The sequence below is a fragment of the Stegodyphus dumicola genome, chromosome 8 (assembly GCF_044657685.1).
Source record: "Stegodyphus dumicola isolate Sdum_Otavi_A_Nest chromosome 8, ASM4465768v1".
NCBI lineage: Eukaryota > Metazoa > Arthropoda > Arachnida > Araneae > Eresidae > Stegodyphus > Stegodyphus dumicola.
The window spans coordinates 116,804,065-116,818,744 of record NC_140775.1 but is presented as its reverse complement, the minus strand read 5'-3'; the positions used below and the strand labels follow the sequence as shown (position 1 = coordinate 116,818,744).

Below are 14,680 nucleotides of genomic sequence, written 5' to 3'. Positions count from 1 at the left end.
GCAAGTATGGAAATAGGCAATGAATATATTTAATATATAAAAAGATTCATTTAAGTACTGTACTATGTTTCCACATGCATATTTTTATAACAATGCACCTTTCTTTTGGGACCTAAAATGCAATTAAATTTTTTAAATGTATCACGCAAGAGTTTAAAATACAAAAGGTTTGCTTTGCAGTTTCTGGTTGAGTTAAAAAGTATGTTTCCTTTTTATCCCAAAGAAGCATTTTAGCTCAGAAGGGCTATTAATTTCATTTTGGCATTTTGTGTTGAAATGCCAGTTCATTTTCAAATTGTTGTCACCAAATATTAGAGTCCTGCATTATATTTAAAGATATTAAATGCTGAAGAATCTGCATAAATTTATATATGTTCCTCACACGGTGATAAAACAATACCTAGAGCCATCAAAGTTTGAATAACATACATTTCCACCCGAATATGGGCACCTGGAAGGCCAAATTTGAAATTTGTTTCATTATCGATTTCATATTTTGTAAAACTTTAACGGATTTTTGATTAACAAACGCAATGATTTCAAAGTAAGCAATGGCAAAAAAATTGTAAAATTGAAAAAAAAATTTTTTATCTCCAGCGTGCGAGTCTGCGTATCCGAAATTTTAAAGATATACTCATTTTAAAATTGTTTTGCAATATTGCTGTTAAACTGAATTTATCGTTTAAGAGCGAAGAACATGATATTTAAAAAGGTAACACACAAAATATGAAAAAAATGTTCTATTGGGCTTAATGTAAAATCTGAAAGCTTTTAGATTTTTATTTTTTTTAAATACATATTTAATACAGTACAGAATAATTCGCATTTATGATGGCCTTATCCCTAAAATGACACAGCTTTATCCAGCACAGAAATAAAAGGCAAACAAATAAAGTAAAAAATATGAATCTAAACCCTGGACCAATTCCTTTTTATCTTTGTTCACCAATTTACTTGTTTTATTTTAGTTTTTGGTGCCTAATTTTTGCTCTCTTCAATAATTACGCAATGAGAACTAAATACAAAATTAGCTTTAGCATGCGGCTTCATCAGCCCCGAATGTCCCTGCAGCTACTAACAAAACCCTACACTGCCATTTGCAAGCATTATAAAAAGCTAATTTAGGAAAATTTGGATAGAGCCGTTCATGCAGTTTTGAACGATTCAGTGTTAGCTTTAAAATAGTTAGCTGTGATGCCTCTCTTCTGTACTAAATATCTATGTTAAGATGTCCTCTCACGTATAATCAGAAAACTCAAGACTATGTGCTCCTGTGTGAGATCTGTCCAGTGAAACAAAAATTTCTCCATCTACAAAATTAGACTCAGCTTCTTCTTGGTTATGCTCATAAACATTAACATACCTTCTATGATTGCAAAAATATGAATGTTATCCTTCACTAATGTATTTACTGTTGAAATTGAAATAAATTGAATATTTGAAAGAAGATAAGTGGCATTTACTAACAGTTAGCTTTATGTTGATTTTTTTTTTTTTTATGTCTCATTTTGTCACATACTTGGTCAGTCTAGAGATTTAGTTATTAGCAGGTATATTTTATGTCAAATGGCATAGGTTAAAATGAGAAGTAAGATCATAATCAGCATCATTCATAAAAAAAGACTGAATATTGTAACCACTGCTGCTTATCTAGAGAGAGACCTGCTGATTAGAACAAACCCGAAAGGCCTGATGTAGGCCCGGTTGGCAAGTGTTGAAAGTTAGTCAGGCTCTGTTTGATGCAGTTAGTGTCGTAGCCTTGTGTTGAGTTCCAGGGGTTATAACCCAGTTAATATACTTTATGGTTCCAATAAGATATTAAAGCACGAGAGGTGATAAGTTGTTTTGTATTATTTTAAGTTTCACTAGATGCAAAGAATACGTTTTACTTGAATTTTTACATTTTTGTGTTTTATCTTGTAACTACAGTGAGTATTAATGAAAGGCAATAACTCGCTTTAGTATGCAGAGATAATTTTTAAGGGTAAGCAGTTAGTTATAAATAATTAAAATAATTAAATTGGGTACTTTGATAACCTTAGTCATTATGGATTTACATGGCCACTATTAAATTTTATTTTAACAATATTTTTAAAAAAGCTCTATTAAAATCGAAATCTAATAAAATTTCACAGTTTAAAATACATATAATCTATGACATTGATTTATAAGCAATATTAGGATAATTACAGATTAAAAGCTACAAAACATTTATGTTTTGTAACAACAACACTCAACAAAATATATATCCGTCATTTTAATTTGAAGCCTTCCCAAACATTTTGGCTACTATATATCAATTTCCTTCTCTTTAAGCATTTTTTCTAACAATTAAGAGATTTGTCTCAATATGCAAACCAACGCTCTCGCTAGTTTCTGCGTGCTTTATCTCCAAACTTGTCAACCTCTCCATAATGTACCTATGAGGGTTTACTTGACCTGGTAAAAGTTAAATAGTTCAAAACCCCTAAGAGACGTGAAGCATATTATCGATATGTTTGAAAGTAACTACAATATCAGACGAAAGTTTAAAAAAGAACTTAGAACATAAAGGCATGTTCTGATGCTAACAAAATCAATTACAGCTAATGGTGACGTAATTAAACAAGAACAATCAAACTCAAACTAAAAATGTGGACTAGTGGTCAAAGATTATACAATTTAATTTAAATTTAATCTGGCTCAGTAACTGTACCATATGAGGAAATAGAAATGGGAAATTATAGTAAAGGCTAAAATTATAAACAATTGGGTAATTTACATAATATTATAATATATGTATTTATCATATATCTTTGCACATATCTTTGAAGAATAATTTTCTTTATGTATTCACTTTCCTTCTTCAACATGTTTCCTTTTCATTTTTGGATTTAATTAAGGATTTCTGTTATTCTAAAAAACACTAAATGCATTTAGAATACATATAAAAAGCAGCTAATTTTATTTTATTAGTAATATGAACATTCAACCGAACGACAAAATCCAGAAATCGCACATCGAACAATAAAATCTAGAAATGGCAAAACTTTTAGAATTTATAGCAGGCATTGAAAGCAGAATTTAGAAAGACAATAGGCAGCAGAATTTAGGATCTACAGAGATTGCATCATCTTTTAAATTGTAAGTTTTCAATTTCCTTATTAATAAAAAAATCCCTTTCTATGATGCCTGCCCATGTTATAAGATCAGAAGCATTTTTGATATTTTCCATGCTTGTGTCTAGTGAAAAGTAAAGAAAATAAAGGGAAGCTATACATGTTAAGAAAAAGATTCTAGTATCAGAAGTAAAACATTCAAATATGTTTTCATTGTTCTTCCAGACGTTTTGAAAGACAAAGAAATTCATTGCAAACTTTCTGTAAAATACATCCATTACGTGTTGATACCATGGAGACCTTTTTCACTTTGTCACATATTTCTCGAATCTTCTAGAATCGTGGGTCTATGAATCTTGCCTTCAAATCCTTCTAAATTTTCCAAGCTGCAATGTCTAAAATCCTAAAGAAAAATTATTCCTACTAATTCTGTAACAGCAAAAAGCCAGAAATATTTGGGGGAGGGGGGAAGGGGGAAGAGTAAAATTAATTTTACTAAGAAAACTGATGCATATTTCTGAGACAATTACATGGGAAAAACTCTTACTATGAAAAAATTAAGAAGACATTTTTAATTAATTACATAGCTAATTTTGCTTTCGCTAAGAGCTGTTTCATAAATTGTGCTTTATAGCATTATACCTTGTTTATTTTTCAGTTTCAAAATATTGTATAATAAGTTGCCAAAATGAAACTTTATAATATGACAGCGAAAAATAAAAATGTTTTATTTTAATGTTATTTTTTAAATATAATTTCAATATATTACCATTATTTTAATGAAATTTATCAATGCTAAGATGTTTTAAAAAAAATCGTCGGAAAAAATCTCAGATCTCGGAATTAAAAATTTTCTATAGAAACTGATCTTAAAATCGCCAAATTTAGAGCCGTTTAATAAAAGAACTCGCAAAAGCTCTTTATTAAAAAAAAAAAAAAAAAAAAAAAAAAGAGAATTTCGAAATGCTTATGCTTCACTAACTTGAGTATCCCATCGTTTATATTAGAAATAAAAACAAATTATAACCCATGAACCCATACAAAAGATAAAATATATATGTCAGTGAATTGCTAAAAATATTCTGCCAAAATGCTAATTCACGCTCAAAACGGCAGTTATAAAACAGACAGAAATTTCAGATGATTAAAATTAAGGACCTTCTGCTGATTTTGGCCAAAATTAAGGACTTTTCAGGACCAAAAATCGATTCCAAAAAATCTAAGGCCTTTTAAGGACTCTTAAGGACCATACGAACCCTGTTTCAAAACATATTTGTGATTTAAACTACACAAAACCTTTGACATATCTATCATATAACTTGTTTTGAAAACTATTGCATGAAGAAAATATGTAAGTAGGTAATAAAAGCTTACTTCTTCACAATTCTCTGAGTTTCTTTTTTCTCTTCTTCACTAAATTTGTGAAGAAACATCCTAAGCTCTGTTTCTGAAAACTTAAGATATTGTGCTACCTGAAATAAATTTTTGCATATAGATCAGAACAGTGCCTAATATTAATAATTACTAAACAAATTTATTAACAGGCTTAGCAATTCAAAATACAAACCTCACAAGTTATTTCTCTAGCCTGATTTTTGTTCATGATAAATACTTTAGCAACATCTTCACTAGGGCCTAACATTACTCGGACTAAAAGAGGATATTCATGATCCTGAATGCAGCGGCGTTCTGAAAGTAAAAATGGTATTGAAACACAGTGTGAAAATTTCATTGGAAAGTAATAGAGATAAGCTTTACTTAATGCTTGATGCAAAGCTTAATCTAATAAAATTAAAGCCCCTTAAAGCATCACAAAATTCTTGCAAAAATATATAAGAATTTAGAGCTAAAACTGGGCCGTGCAGTTGTGTATAGGTATATCTTGATGATTTTGTAGGTTTAGTTTCATACCACCATAGTATATCATCATGAATTTTTCTGGTTTCCAGCACATTCTAAAAGTAATATTTACATCATAATAAAAGACCAACAAAAATGTTTACCATAATTATGCAGATTTTATTTTCCTCGCCTTTTCTGTTTCAAAATAGCTACAGAACAACATAATGAAAAATCAAGAATTACACTTCAACAATAATACTAAATATATTATTAGTTTCAGATTCCATCCCCTTTATACCTTTGTATGAAGCATTGTAATCAAGAAAAATTCTGGGTATCATATTTCACCGAAAATATCCATTTTGACTGCTATCGAATGCAATTTAACAATGACATCTGTATGTAAGGATAGAATAAAGGACTCTTCCCCCCCCAAACAAATTGTAAAACTGATTTAAAATGGATTCAGAAGAGATTTTTTTCATGGTATCTGTACGTGTGTTTCTCGCATAACTCAAAACCAACTAGCCTCAGAACGTTAAAAGTTTGTACATAGGACTGCTATAAAATGTACTTATGCACCTTCCTTTTTAAGAAATAATATAGAAAATTTGTACATTGCTCATAAAAAAGGGGGGACATTTCTATATCTCCCATTCTACTGGGCCGATAGACAGAATTCAATTTGCATTTTTCACATCTCGAAAGCGCAACTTAGGATATGTATTAGATTCATATACAGTCAAAAGTATTTCATTTGGATCCGTCGGGACTTCGGTGATTCCGGATTATCGATTTTTCCGGATTATAGATCATCAGTTTAAATCTGGAAGATAAATGCAGAAATTATAAAATTAAAAATATTAAACTGTAATTTATGAAATAAAGAGCAATTACGATTTAAAGGGTATCAAAATTTACAAAAATAGCTTAACATTCATTTGATCACTTTATTAAACATTTCTTTCAACGCGCACATGCGTAAAGCATACATTACGCATAGTCGAAATTAGAAAATTGCAACCAGAAAACTATTTGATGTGTATTCGTGATATTTATAATGACAAGGAATTTGATTTAAATCATATCAGAGTACAACGAGATGAAATACTACATTTAGTAAGGAATTATAAGCCGAATAAAATAAAAACATCTGCCCTGAAGATGAGGATAGTGCTGACAGATCAACTTCCAATTCATTGCGCTCCGTGACGATCCCTCCCCCCTCCTGCAGGGTTAGAGAAACAAAGGATATGCCTTTATCCATTTTATTAAACATTTCTTTCAACGCGCACATGCGTAAAGTATACATTACGCATAGTCGAAATTAGAAAATTGCAACCAGAAAACTATTTGATGTGTATTCGTGATATTTATAATGACAAGGAATTTGATATAAATCATATTAGAGTACAACGAGATGAAATACTGCATTTAGTAAGGAATTATAAGCCGAATTAAAAAAAAAAATATCTTCCCTGAAGAAGAGGATAGTGCTGACAGATCAACTTCCAGTTCAATGCGCGTCGTGACGATCCCCCCTCTCCGCAGGGTTAGAGAAACAAAGGATATGCCTTTATCCATTTTTGAAGCAATTCCACTTTTTGTTTGATGGACATCGAAACATGCTTTTGCTTTGTAGATCCTTTGATAGCTCCAGAATCGGAAACTCTTTTTGACACAATTGAAAGTTCAAGCTTACTTTTTATAAAATTGCTCTAACAGTCTGCAAAAAATAATATGTTGGATCCAATTAGAAGATTAAGGAACAATGCAATCTGCAACATTAACTGAAATAGATAATTAGATAATTTTTAGCCTAGCTTATACCATCCGTTATACATTAAACGCGCATGCGTAAAGGTATTATGCAAATGTGTAAAGGTATTATGTGCATACGTAATATTTTGGGTCTAAGCTAAAGCTTAACCAGGTACACTGCAGGGAAAAGGAAAAAAAAGGGGGAGACAGTTATCTATCTCCCAATCTACTGGGCCGATTACGATATTCAAATTGCGTTTTTCATGTCTCAAAAGAGCAACTTAGGATATATATTAGATTTATATACAACATTGTTCTAATACGGGTATTTTGAGATAAAATTGGACTTTTTCTGAAATGACATGCCAATTTTTTCCCCATATTTCCATTCTACAGCTCAAATTACGCCAAACTGCCAAGCTTTGTAAAAAAGTAACCCGGACATCCGGACGTCCATTATCTGGAATGATCTATAATCCGGACCTCAAAGCCACAAACTTTGCGCATGTGCGTAAAGAATGCGCATACATTATGCGCGTATGCTTTACGCAAGTGCACGTTGAAAGAAATGTTTAATAAAGTAAACAAATAAATAGTAAGCTTTTTTTTTTGTAAAATTTGACCCTTTAATCATAATTGCTCTTTATTTCATAAATTATGGTTTCATATTTTTAACTGTATAATTTCTGCATGCCATCTTACCAGATTTAAATTGATGATCTATAAAACCCTAATCTGGAATCGCCGAAGTCCCGTCGAGTCCGAATTACAGACTTGCACTGTAGTAATTTTAAAAAAGTTTTTAAAGTTGAAGAATAGTTTTTAAAAAAATTAGCTGTCAAAATTTTAGCTCTTCCATGTTAATTGAATTAGTTATATATTTATTAATATTTTTTTTATTACACTTACTTGATTCTTTCTTCCAGAATTTGAAATTTAGGCTAATCCAAATATAATTCACACATTTTTATGATTTATTTTTAAATATTTTTTATAAATTTTTTGAGAAAAAATTTAAATTATAACCTATAAAATTTTTACCATCATCTGAAAGTAGATTTATTTTTAAGCATACCTGCAAAAAAATTAGAGTTTTTTATTCAAAATTTTCAAACATAACATGAGTACATGAGTTTACATTTTGAAACATTTTGAAATTTGGCGTATTCATAAGTGATAATAACAAAAAAGTGACTTACACACTTTATTAAAAATTATTTAAAAGTATGAACAATGACTTTTTTTCCTGCTCATCTACAATGAAAAAAATGAAAATGAAAATAGGTTGCTATAAATTAAGAAGTTTGCCAAGTAAATTATTGTTGGCAAAAACTGAAAAAAATTATGGCAAGATAAATTTTTGAATTTCTCCGTAAATTTCACACCAAATTTTACAAAATTTAATATTTAAGTATGATTTGAGTCATAGAATCGAAATATTGAAAAAACTGGCATGTAATTTCAGAAAAAGATCTAATTTTGCATAAAAATACCTATGTTAGAATGCTGCTATATATAAATCTAATACATATCCTAAGTCGTGTTTTCGAGACATGAAAATCACAATTTGAATTTCGTAAATTGGCCCAGTAGAACGAAAGGTATAGAACTGACCCTCTTTTTTGTGCGGTGTACATGTTAATTTGTATTTCATATTTTAATTTGACTGGAACATTTGTTCCAAATTTCACGCAAGTAGTGAATGTTGAGTTTCTGTTATTGCAATCAGTTGTGTAACTATCAGGTTAGCATGTTAATAAACAGGTTTATTTTAAACCTTTACTTGTGTGTATGATGTAGTCACAAAATAAGCTGGGACAATAAATCATCTGACTGTCTTCATGGTTCATGGACCAGCTGATATAGTGGTAACTGATGTTGACTGCCATACTGATATGCCTGGGTTCAAATTCCGAAGAAGACATGGATATTTGAAAGCACATAGTGTCTGTGTATTAAAAGAGGAACACAAAATACATGGCAAGTCAAAAGTCCTCTCAAAAGTTGGTGGTAGAGGAAGAGGAGTGGGAGACTCTCAGACAACCCCCCAAATTGTTCTGCCTTAAAATTGGGGCAGAACTGCTCAGTTACAGCAATGGTACTACACCTGTATGCCCAATGGTGAATTTCTGGTGCCCTGTCAATGTTTACCTGTATCAGTCATCACAGCTCTAGTATTACACCAAATTTAAAGTAGCCTTACAACACACAGTCTGAAAAAATGGCAATAGTTGCAAAGTACAATAAAATACCAATAATCCATTACAATATCACTTTAAGTTATCATTAAACCTCTTTTACAAGTAACCCAGTTATCATTACATATCACTGAAGAATTCAAACTTTGAATGGTATGAATTCACACTTTCTTTTCCTTTCACATTTTAAATTAAAAATTCAATGACATTTGGAAAAAAATACATAAATAAATAAAGTAAACAGAATCAGTTTTCAAATTTTAAATGTTAGGCAGCAAATACAGAATTTCAATATTAAGTTGAAAATTTCACTGCATAATAAATACAATTATACTAATTATATTAATTTAGAATTCCTAAAAATTTTATATTTGAAAGTGAAGACAGCTTTTAGATTTTGCTCACAAGTTTATATTTGAAAAAGGAAACATTATTAAAAACTGATTAAAAAATAAAGTGTTATTATGTAATAACAAATTACTGCATTAAATCAAAGTGCATTATTACTAATTTGAAGGAAAAGGGCATTTAATTTGTTTAAATTAAATTCAAGTACATATGACTGGTAAATTTTTAGAAGGTATTTTCTTATTAAAGTAGCCACTACATAAACTTAGAGAAATATTTAAAAGCTGTATGTTGCAAATTTTCTGATTTAAAGTCTTCAGTGATTACTTAAATAAAAAAGTACCTCTCAAATTTTAAAATAAATAGAATACAAATATATTTAACTTCCCAAATCTTAATGCATATCTAGGTATATATAACACATACAAGCATATATTTTACAAGATTTATAATTATAAATCAGCAATTTTTTTTTTCATTTCAAATGTAGAATATTTTCATCCTAATACAAATACAAAGCAGAGATATTTTATTTTAAAATGTATCAAAAAAGGAAAGAAATATGAAGTAACATTTAAAGCATATTCACCTCCAGTATCTCTGACAACATACAGGGCAAAATCTTCAGGATTATTTACAACTTTGAATTTGTCTAACAACATATTTATGACTTCAGGTGCAGTGACTAAACTTGTCACCCAAACACTCGTAACACTTGCATATGCAGGAGTGAACACACTTGTCTAAAACACAGAAATACATATATACACAATAAAAAGAAATGCTTATATAGAAGTATAAGAAGTTATCCCCCTAAAAAAACAGTTGAATGGAAACACAACAGACCTTTTTTCTCTCTTTAAAATAAACCTCTAACTTTGAAACTATTGCTTTAATAAGCTTTTAAAAGGTTTTTTAATAGAATTTTACACTAGGAACTTTAATTTTATTAACTTTTTTAGCTAGCATAAATGTATCAAATCAAAACTCTGCTGTATTAATAAGTAAAAAAGAACATTTTCAAAAAGATATTTAGGTATATTTAGCAAGTAACTCCGTACTTTTTAGATAATCAAATTCTTAACAACAGTTCAAACCCGTCCTTAAAAAGATAGGATTCAATAATTAAATATTACAGATTTCAAAATAAATTTCAATAAATACAAGAAACTACAGAAATTTCACATCATGATATTTATATTTCTTAGGTTAGTTAGTCTATGATAATAAGCAAAATTAGTCAAACAGGGGGAGAAAAAAAAAACTTCATTAAAACACATACGATTTTTAACACTCTCAAAACTTATCCAAGTTTCTCTACATTATCCAAAACTAATATTTCTATAAAGCGATGTCTTCATCGATCCTGTAGAACAGAAGTCCCCTTTTTACCTCCTTGTACGAAGTAAAGGAAGTACTGAAATCACGAAAAAATCCCCTTTCACAGCTATTGAGTGCAATTTTAATGATGTTTTTGCATGACATCTGTATGTAAAGACTGAATAAAGGACTCTTTTTCCTTAAATGAATTATAAAACTGATTTAAAACTGAATTCTGAAGAGATTTTTTTCATGGCATCTGTACGTACGTATATTTCACATAATTCAAAAACAAGTAGCCTCAGAATGTTGAAATTTTGTATATAGGATTGCTATAACATGCAGTTCTGCACCTCCCTTTTTTGGTTGCTACTGGATGCAACAAAAGTATGTAAATATACCCACTCTGTTACTCGGCTGTGTGAGCTGTTTCTTTTCTTTTCTTTTTTTTTTTTAAATTCCTAGATGTTAATAATTGTACATTTTTTTGCTTTCAGAATGATCGAATTATGTTCTTCTTATCTTCCAGTTAAGTATTTTATACCTTTAGTTACATCACAGGGAGATAAGGAGATCAGCAAGCAGCCCTCCAAACACCGCAAATGATCCCCCCTTCACTACCACAGAAATTTGAAAGATCATAGAAACTACCAAAAAGGGCAAAGCCCCAGCCTTGGATAAACTCAATATAGACTTCATCGAAGAATTGAGAATCGCAAACGAAGACCAACTAGCATATATCTTTAATGCATGCCTTCGAAAAGGCTACTTTCCAGATGCCTGGAAGAATTCTGAGCTTGTTCTTTTCAAAAAAGAGGGCAAATGCAGTAAGTATCCGAACGCATATAGACCTATCTGTCTTCTCTCCGCCTGGGAAAAGTCCTAGACAAACTAATAATCAGACGTCTCACTTTCCACCTGGAGAAAAGCCACCTCATGAACAAAGCACAATACGGTTTCACAAAGGGAAAGAGCACCATCGATGCTCTTCACAATCTATAAGAGCAAATACACCATAACAAGCAGTGAGGTCTCCACACATGTGTTATCTCCTGAGACATGGCCTCGGCCTTCAACCAACTCTGGTGGCCAGCCCTCAGGGATCAACTCAAACATCTTCAATGTCCTAAGAATCTGTTTCGGATCATAGGCAATTATCTTCACGATCGTAAAGTCACTTACCAGCGAGACGGGAGTCAGTGTCAATCTCGATTACTACAGAGGCGCACCCCAAGGATCCAATACTGGCCCAATATCCTGGAATCTCATTGTGAATACTGCATTAGATCTTATCACTGACTGGAGCCTCAAACTCAAGCTTAAATTCAGCATCGATAAGACAAAAATGATTACCTTTCCAAAGGGTAATAAACTTGTAAATAGCCCACCCCATATTAAATGGCAGGGCCGTGCACTAAAAAATGAAGTTACTTTAAAATACCTAGGATTCTTCCTTGATAGAAAACTCGCTTGGGTACCGCACTTAACGATGATACGAGATAAAACCTGCAATCTTATTAATAGCCTTAATCGCATTGTCACAGATAAATGGAATCTAAAAGGGAAACTTTTGAAAGAACTATATCTGCGGGGCATTGAAAGGATGATCCTTTATGGCTTCCCCATCTGGATGACTGGCACAGTTAGGGTTCGTTAGAAACTACTCCAAATTCAACGCATCACCCTTCTCAAGATCAATAAGTGTTTCACTACCACATCCACAGCAGCTCTTCAAATCCTTGCAGGGGTTCCTCCCCTTAGATCTAAAAGCAGAAAATTGAGTGTGGTACTTATAGGTTAGTTCACTTTAAGGACACCTTCCAGTTCGATGACTCCTCATTCATAGACCAGCGCTCCTTAGAAACACATTCCCACTATACTCCCGTCCACCCATTTCTCACGAAAGATATAAAATGGCTTAAACATCTACCAAAAGGACAGGACTTAGAAATCTTTTCTGACAGCTCTAAAGTTTCAGAGCAAGTAGGTGCAGCCTATGTTGCTTTCTACAACAATACAGAAATTCACTCAGCATGGTTCAGACTTAGTGACCGTGCCTCGGTTTTCCAGGCTGAGTTCTTCGCTTGAAAGACAGCTCTCTGGGCAGGCAATACCATTTTTCCATCCATCAGCTTCTACACGGACAGCATGAGCATCCTACAGGCACTGAACAAGAATGGCATACAAGCCTTCCACATCTCTTCATTAAAAGAAGTGCTTATTACCCTTTCTTCTTCCAGGCAAGTATCTCTATACTGGGTACATAGTCATCACGGTACCCAAGGTAACGAAAGGGCTGACCCTTTAGCAAAAGAAGCCACAAGTCACCCCTTCATCACCTCAGAGATACCACTTTCCATAGTCGCTGCCAAACACAAGATCTTTTGCACCTTCATGTCCATCTGGCAAGCTCACTGGGACAACTCAGACATCGGTCAACACACCTACTCCATCTTTCCCGTGGTTTTCACCAAAAGGCTGAAAACAGATTTCTATCTACAACAAGTTTTCATAAATCACGGAAGATTTCCCGCATACCTCAGCAGGTTCTGCCATCAAAATGTAAAATGTGCCTGTGGTGCTTCAGCTTCTTCAGCAGACGTTTCACATTACATCCACAACTGTCCACTCACTTCTCCCATCAGAGCCTTCCTCTTCCTCAGCTTTAGGGATCACATAGCCTCAAAGATCTTCTTCAGGATTACTATGGACAGTGGGACGTCAGAACTATTCTAAGAGAAACATAATCATAACAGATAACCAGGTCTAAGCACCTGACGAAATGTAAAGGCAGCAAGCCTCAACTCATGTATATATGTAAATATCTTTAAGCTAACTAATCCTTTTTGCTAATTTTATACTAACATTCTAAAAAAATTGTAAGTTGGAGCAACCAACAAGAGTAATAACTATTGTTAAATCTGTTTATCTATAATAAGGTTGAAAAGATAAACAACCAAAATAGGTTGCTGCAGTTGTGGCAATAAAAATTTGCCTTATTCTGTTCCAGTTTATATAAAAAGCATCCTAAAGAATATAATTTTGGGTCTTATATCCCTCTTTATCTACCATCAATCATTCAAGAGGACTGTCAAATGGACAAATTAAATGCCTTTATATCACTGGTTTTCATCTTTTTTTGTTCCATGCACCCCTTTCACCATTGCTAGACAAACATGCCCTCCTTCCCCCCCAAAAAAAAATTTACTTAAATTTAGATAATTTTTCATTTGATTTAAAAATTAAACAAGAAAAAGTATTAAAAATTTTAATAAGTACCTAAACTTCAGTAAAAATAGTTTTTTTTTTTTTTCTATATTCAGAAAATAAAACTAAAAACTTTAAATAAAAGACTGGCCATATTCCATCCTTGAAACTAAGAAATTGTATCTGGGGGGGGGGGATTCCCATCTGTTTGAGAACCCCTGCTGCATATAAAGCTATTATGGTCAAATGTTAATTCATCATTTACAATTCAAACCTGAACTGGTCATTTTGGTAGTATGGTGCTGGAATATTTATCTTTGGAGTATTGCCCTACGTCCACTGTTCATGTCATTTGCATTTTTTGTTTTTAAAATTATTGTGGTAAAAGTTTCTAAACTTTATTGCATGAAAAATCCAATCTTAATTCAAAAGTATTCTATTTAACAGAACCAAAGAAAGTTATAAGTATTTTAAAATCTTATTCAGTTGATGAATATAAAACTTAATCTTAACTTACCAAGCTTCACTTTAAAAAATATATATAATGTGTATACCACATGACTTCCTTGTATGGAATATTAAATTATTTGCATTTTTCCTGCATTTCATTTAAACTTATTGAATTGAACTAAATCTACTTCGTCAATAGCGCATAAACTACAATGGATCGCTAGGTTCACTTAACAGTGTTACATCTCATTCATCTTATAACTCAGAATGCAAAAAAATTATATTATCTGAAGAATTATCTACTTATTGCCATGTGTTTTATACAAATACTATAATAAATCTAAAACCACGTAAAAAAGAAATTAAACAAATAAAAAACAAACTACTTTTTACAGACGATTCAGCGACGCTTACCTAATGCAGATGCACTACTCGTAAACATTCTCCTCTGTTAAA

General features: G+C 31.7%; 1 protein-coding gene across 1 annotated transcript in view; it reads right to left on the bottom strand.

The window, feature by feature from the left end:
- Rassf (Ras association family member) overlaps nt 1-14,680 on the bottom strand; it is an 80,314-nt gene that overhangs the window by 10,917 nt on the left and 54,717 nt on the right. Inside the window, exons 7-9 of the mRNA XM_035354768.2 lie at nt 9,837-9,990; nt 4,666-4,787; nt 4,473-4,570 (exon numbers count right to left, since the gene is read on the bottom strand). Coding sequence (XP_035210659.1) covers nt 4,473-4,570; nt 4,666-4,787; nt 9,837-9,990 — 374 coding nt within the window. The remainder of the gene's footprint in view (nt 1-4,472; nt 4,571-4,665; nt 4,788-9,836; nt 9,991-14,680) is intronic.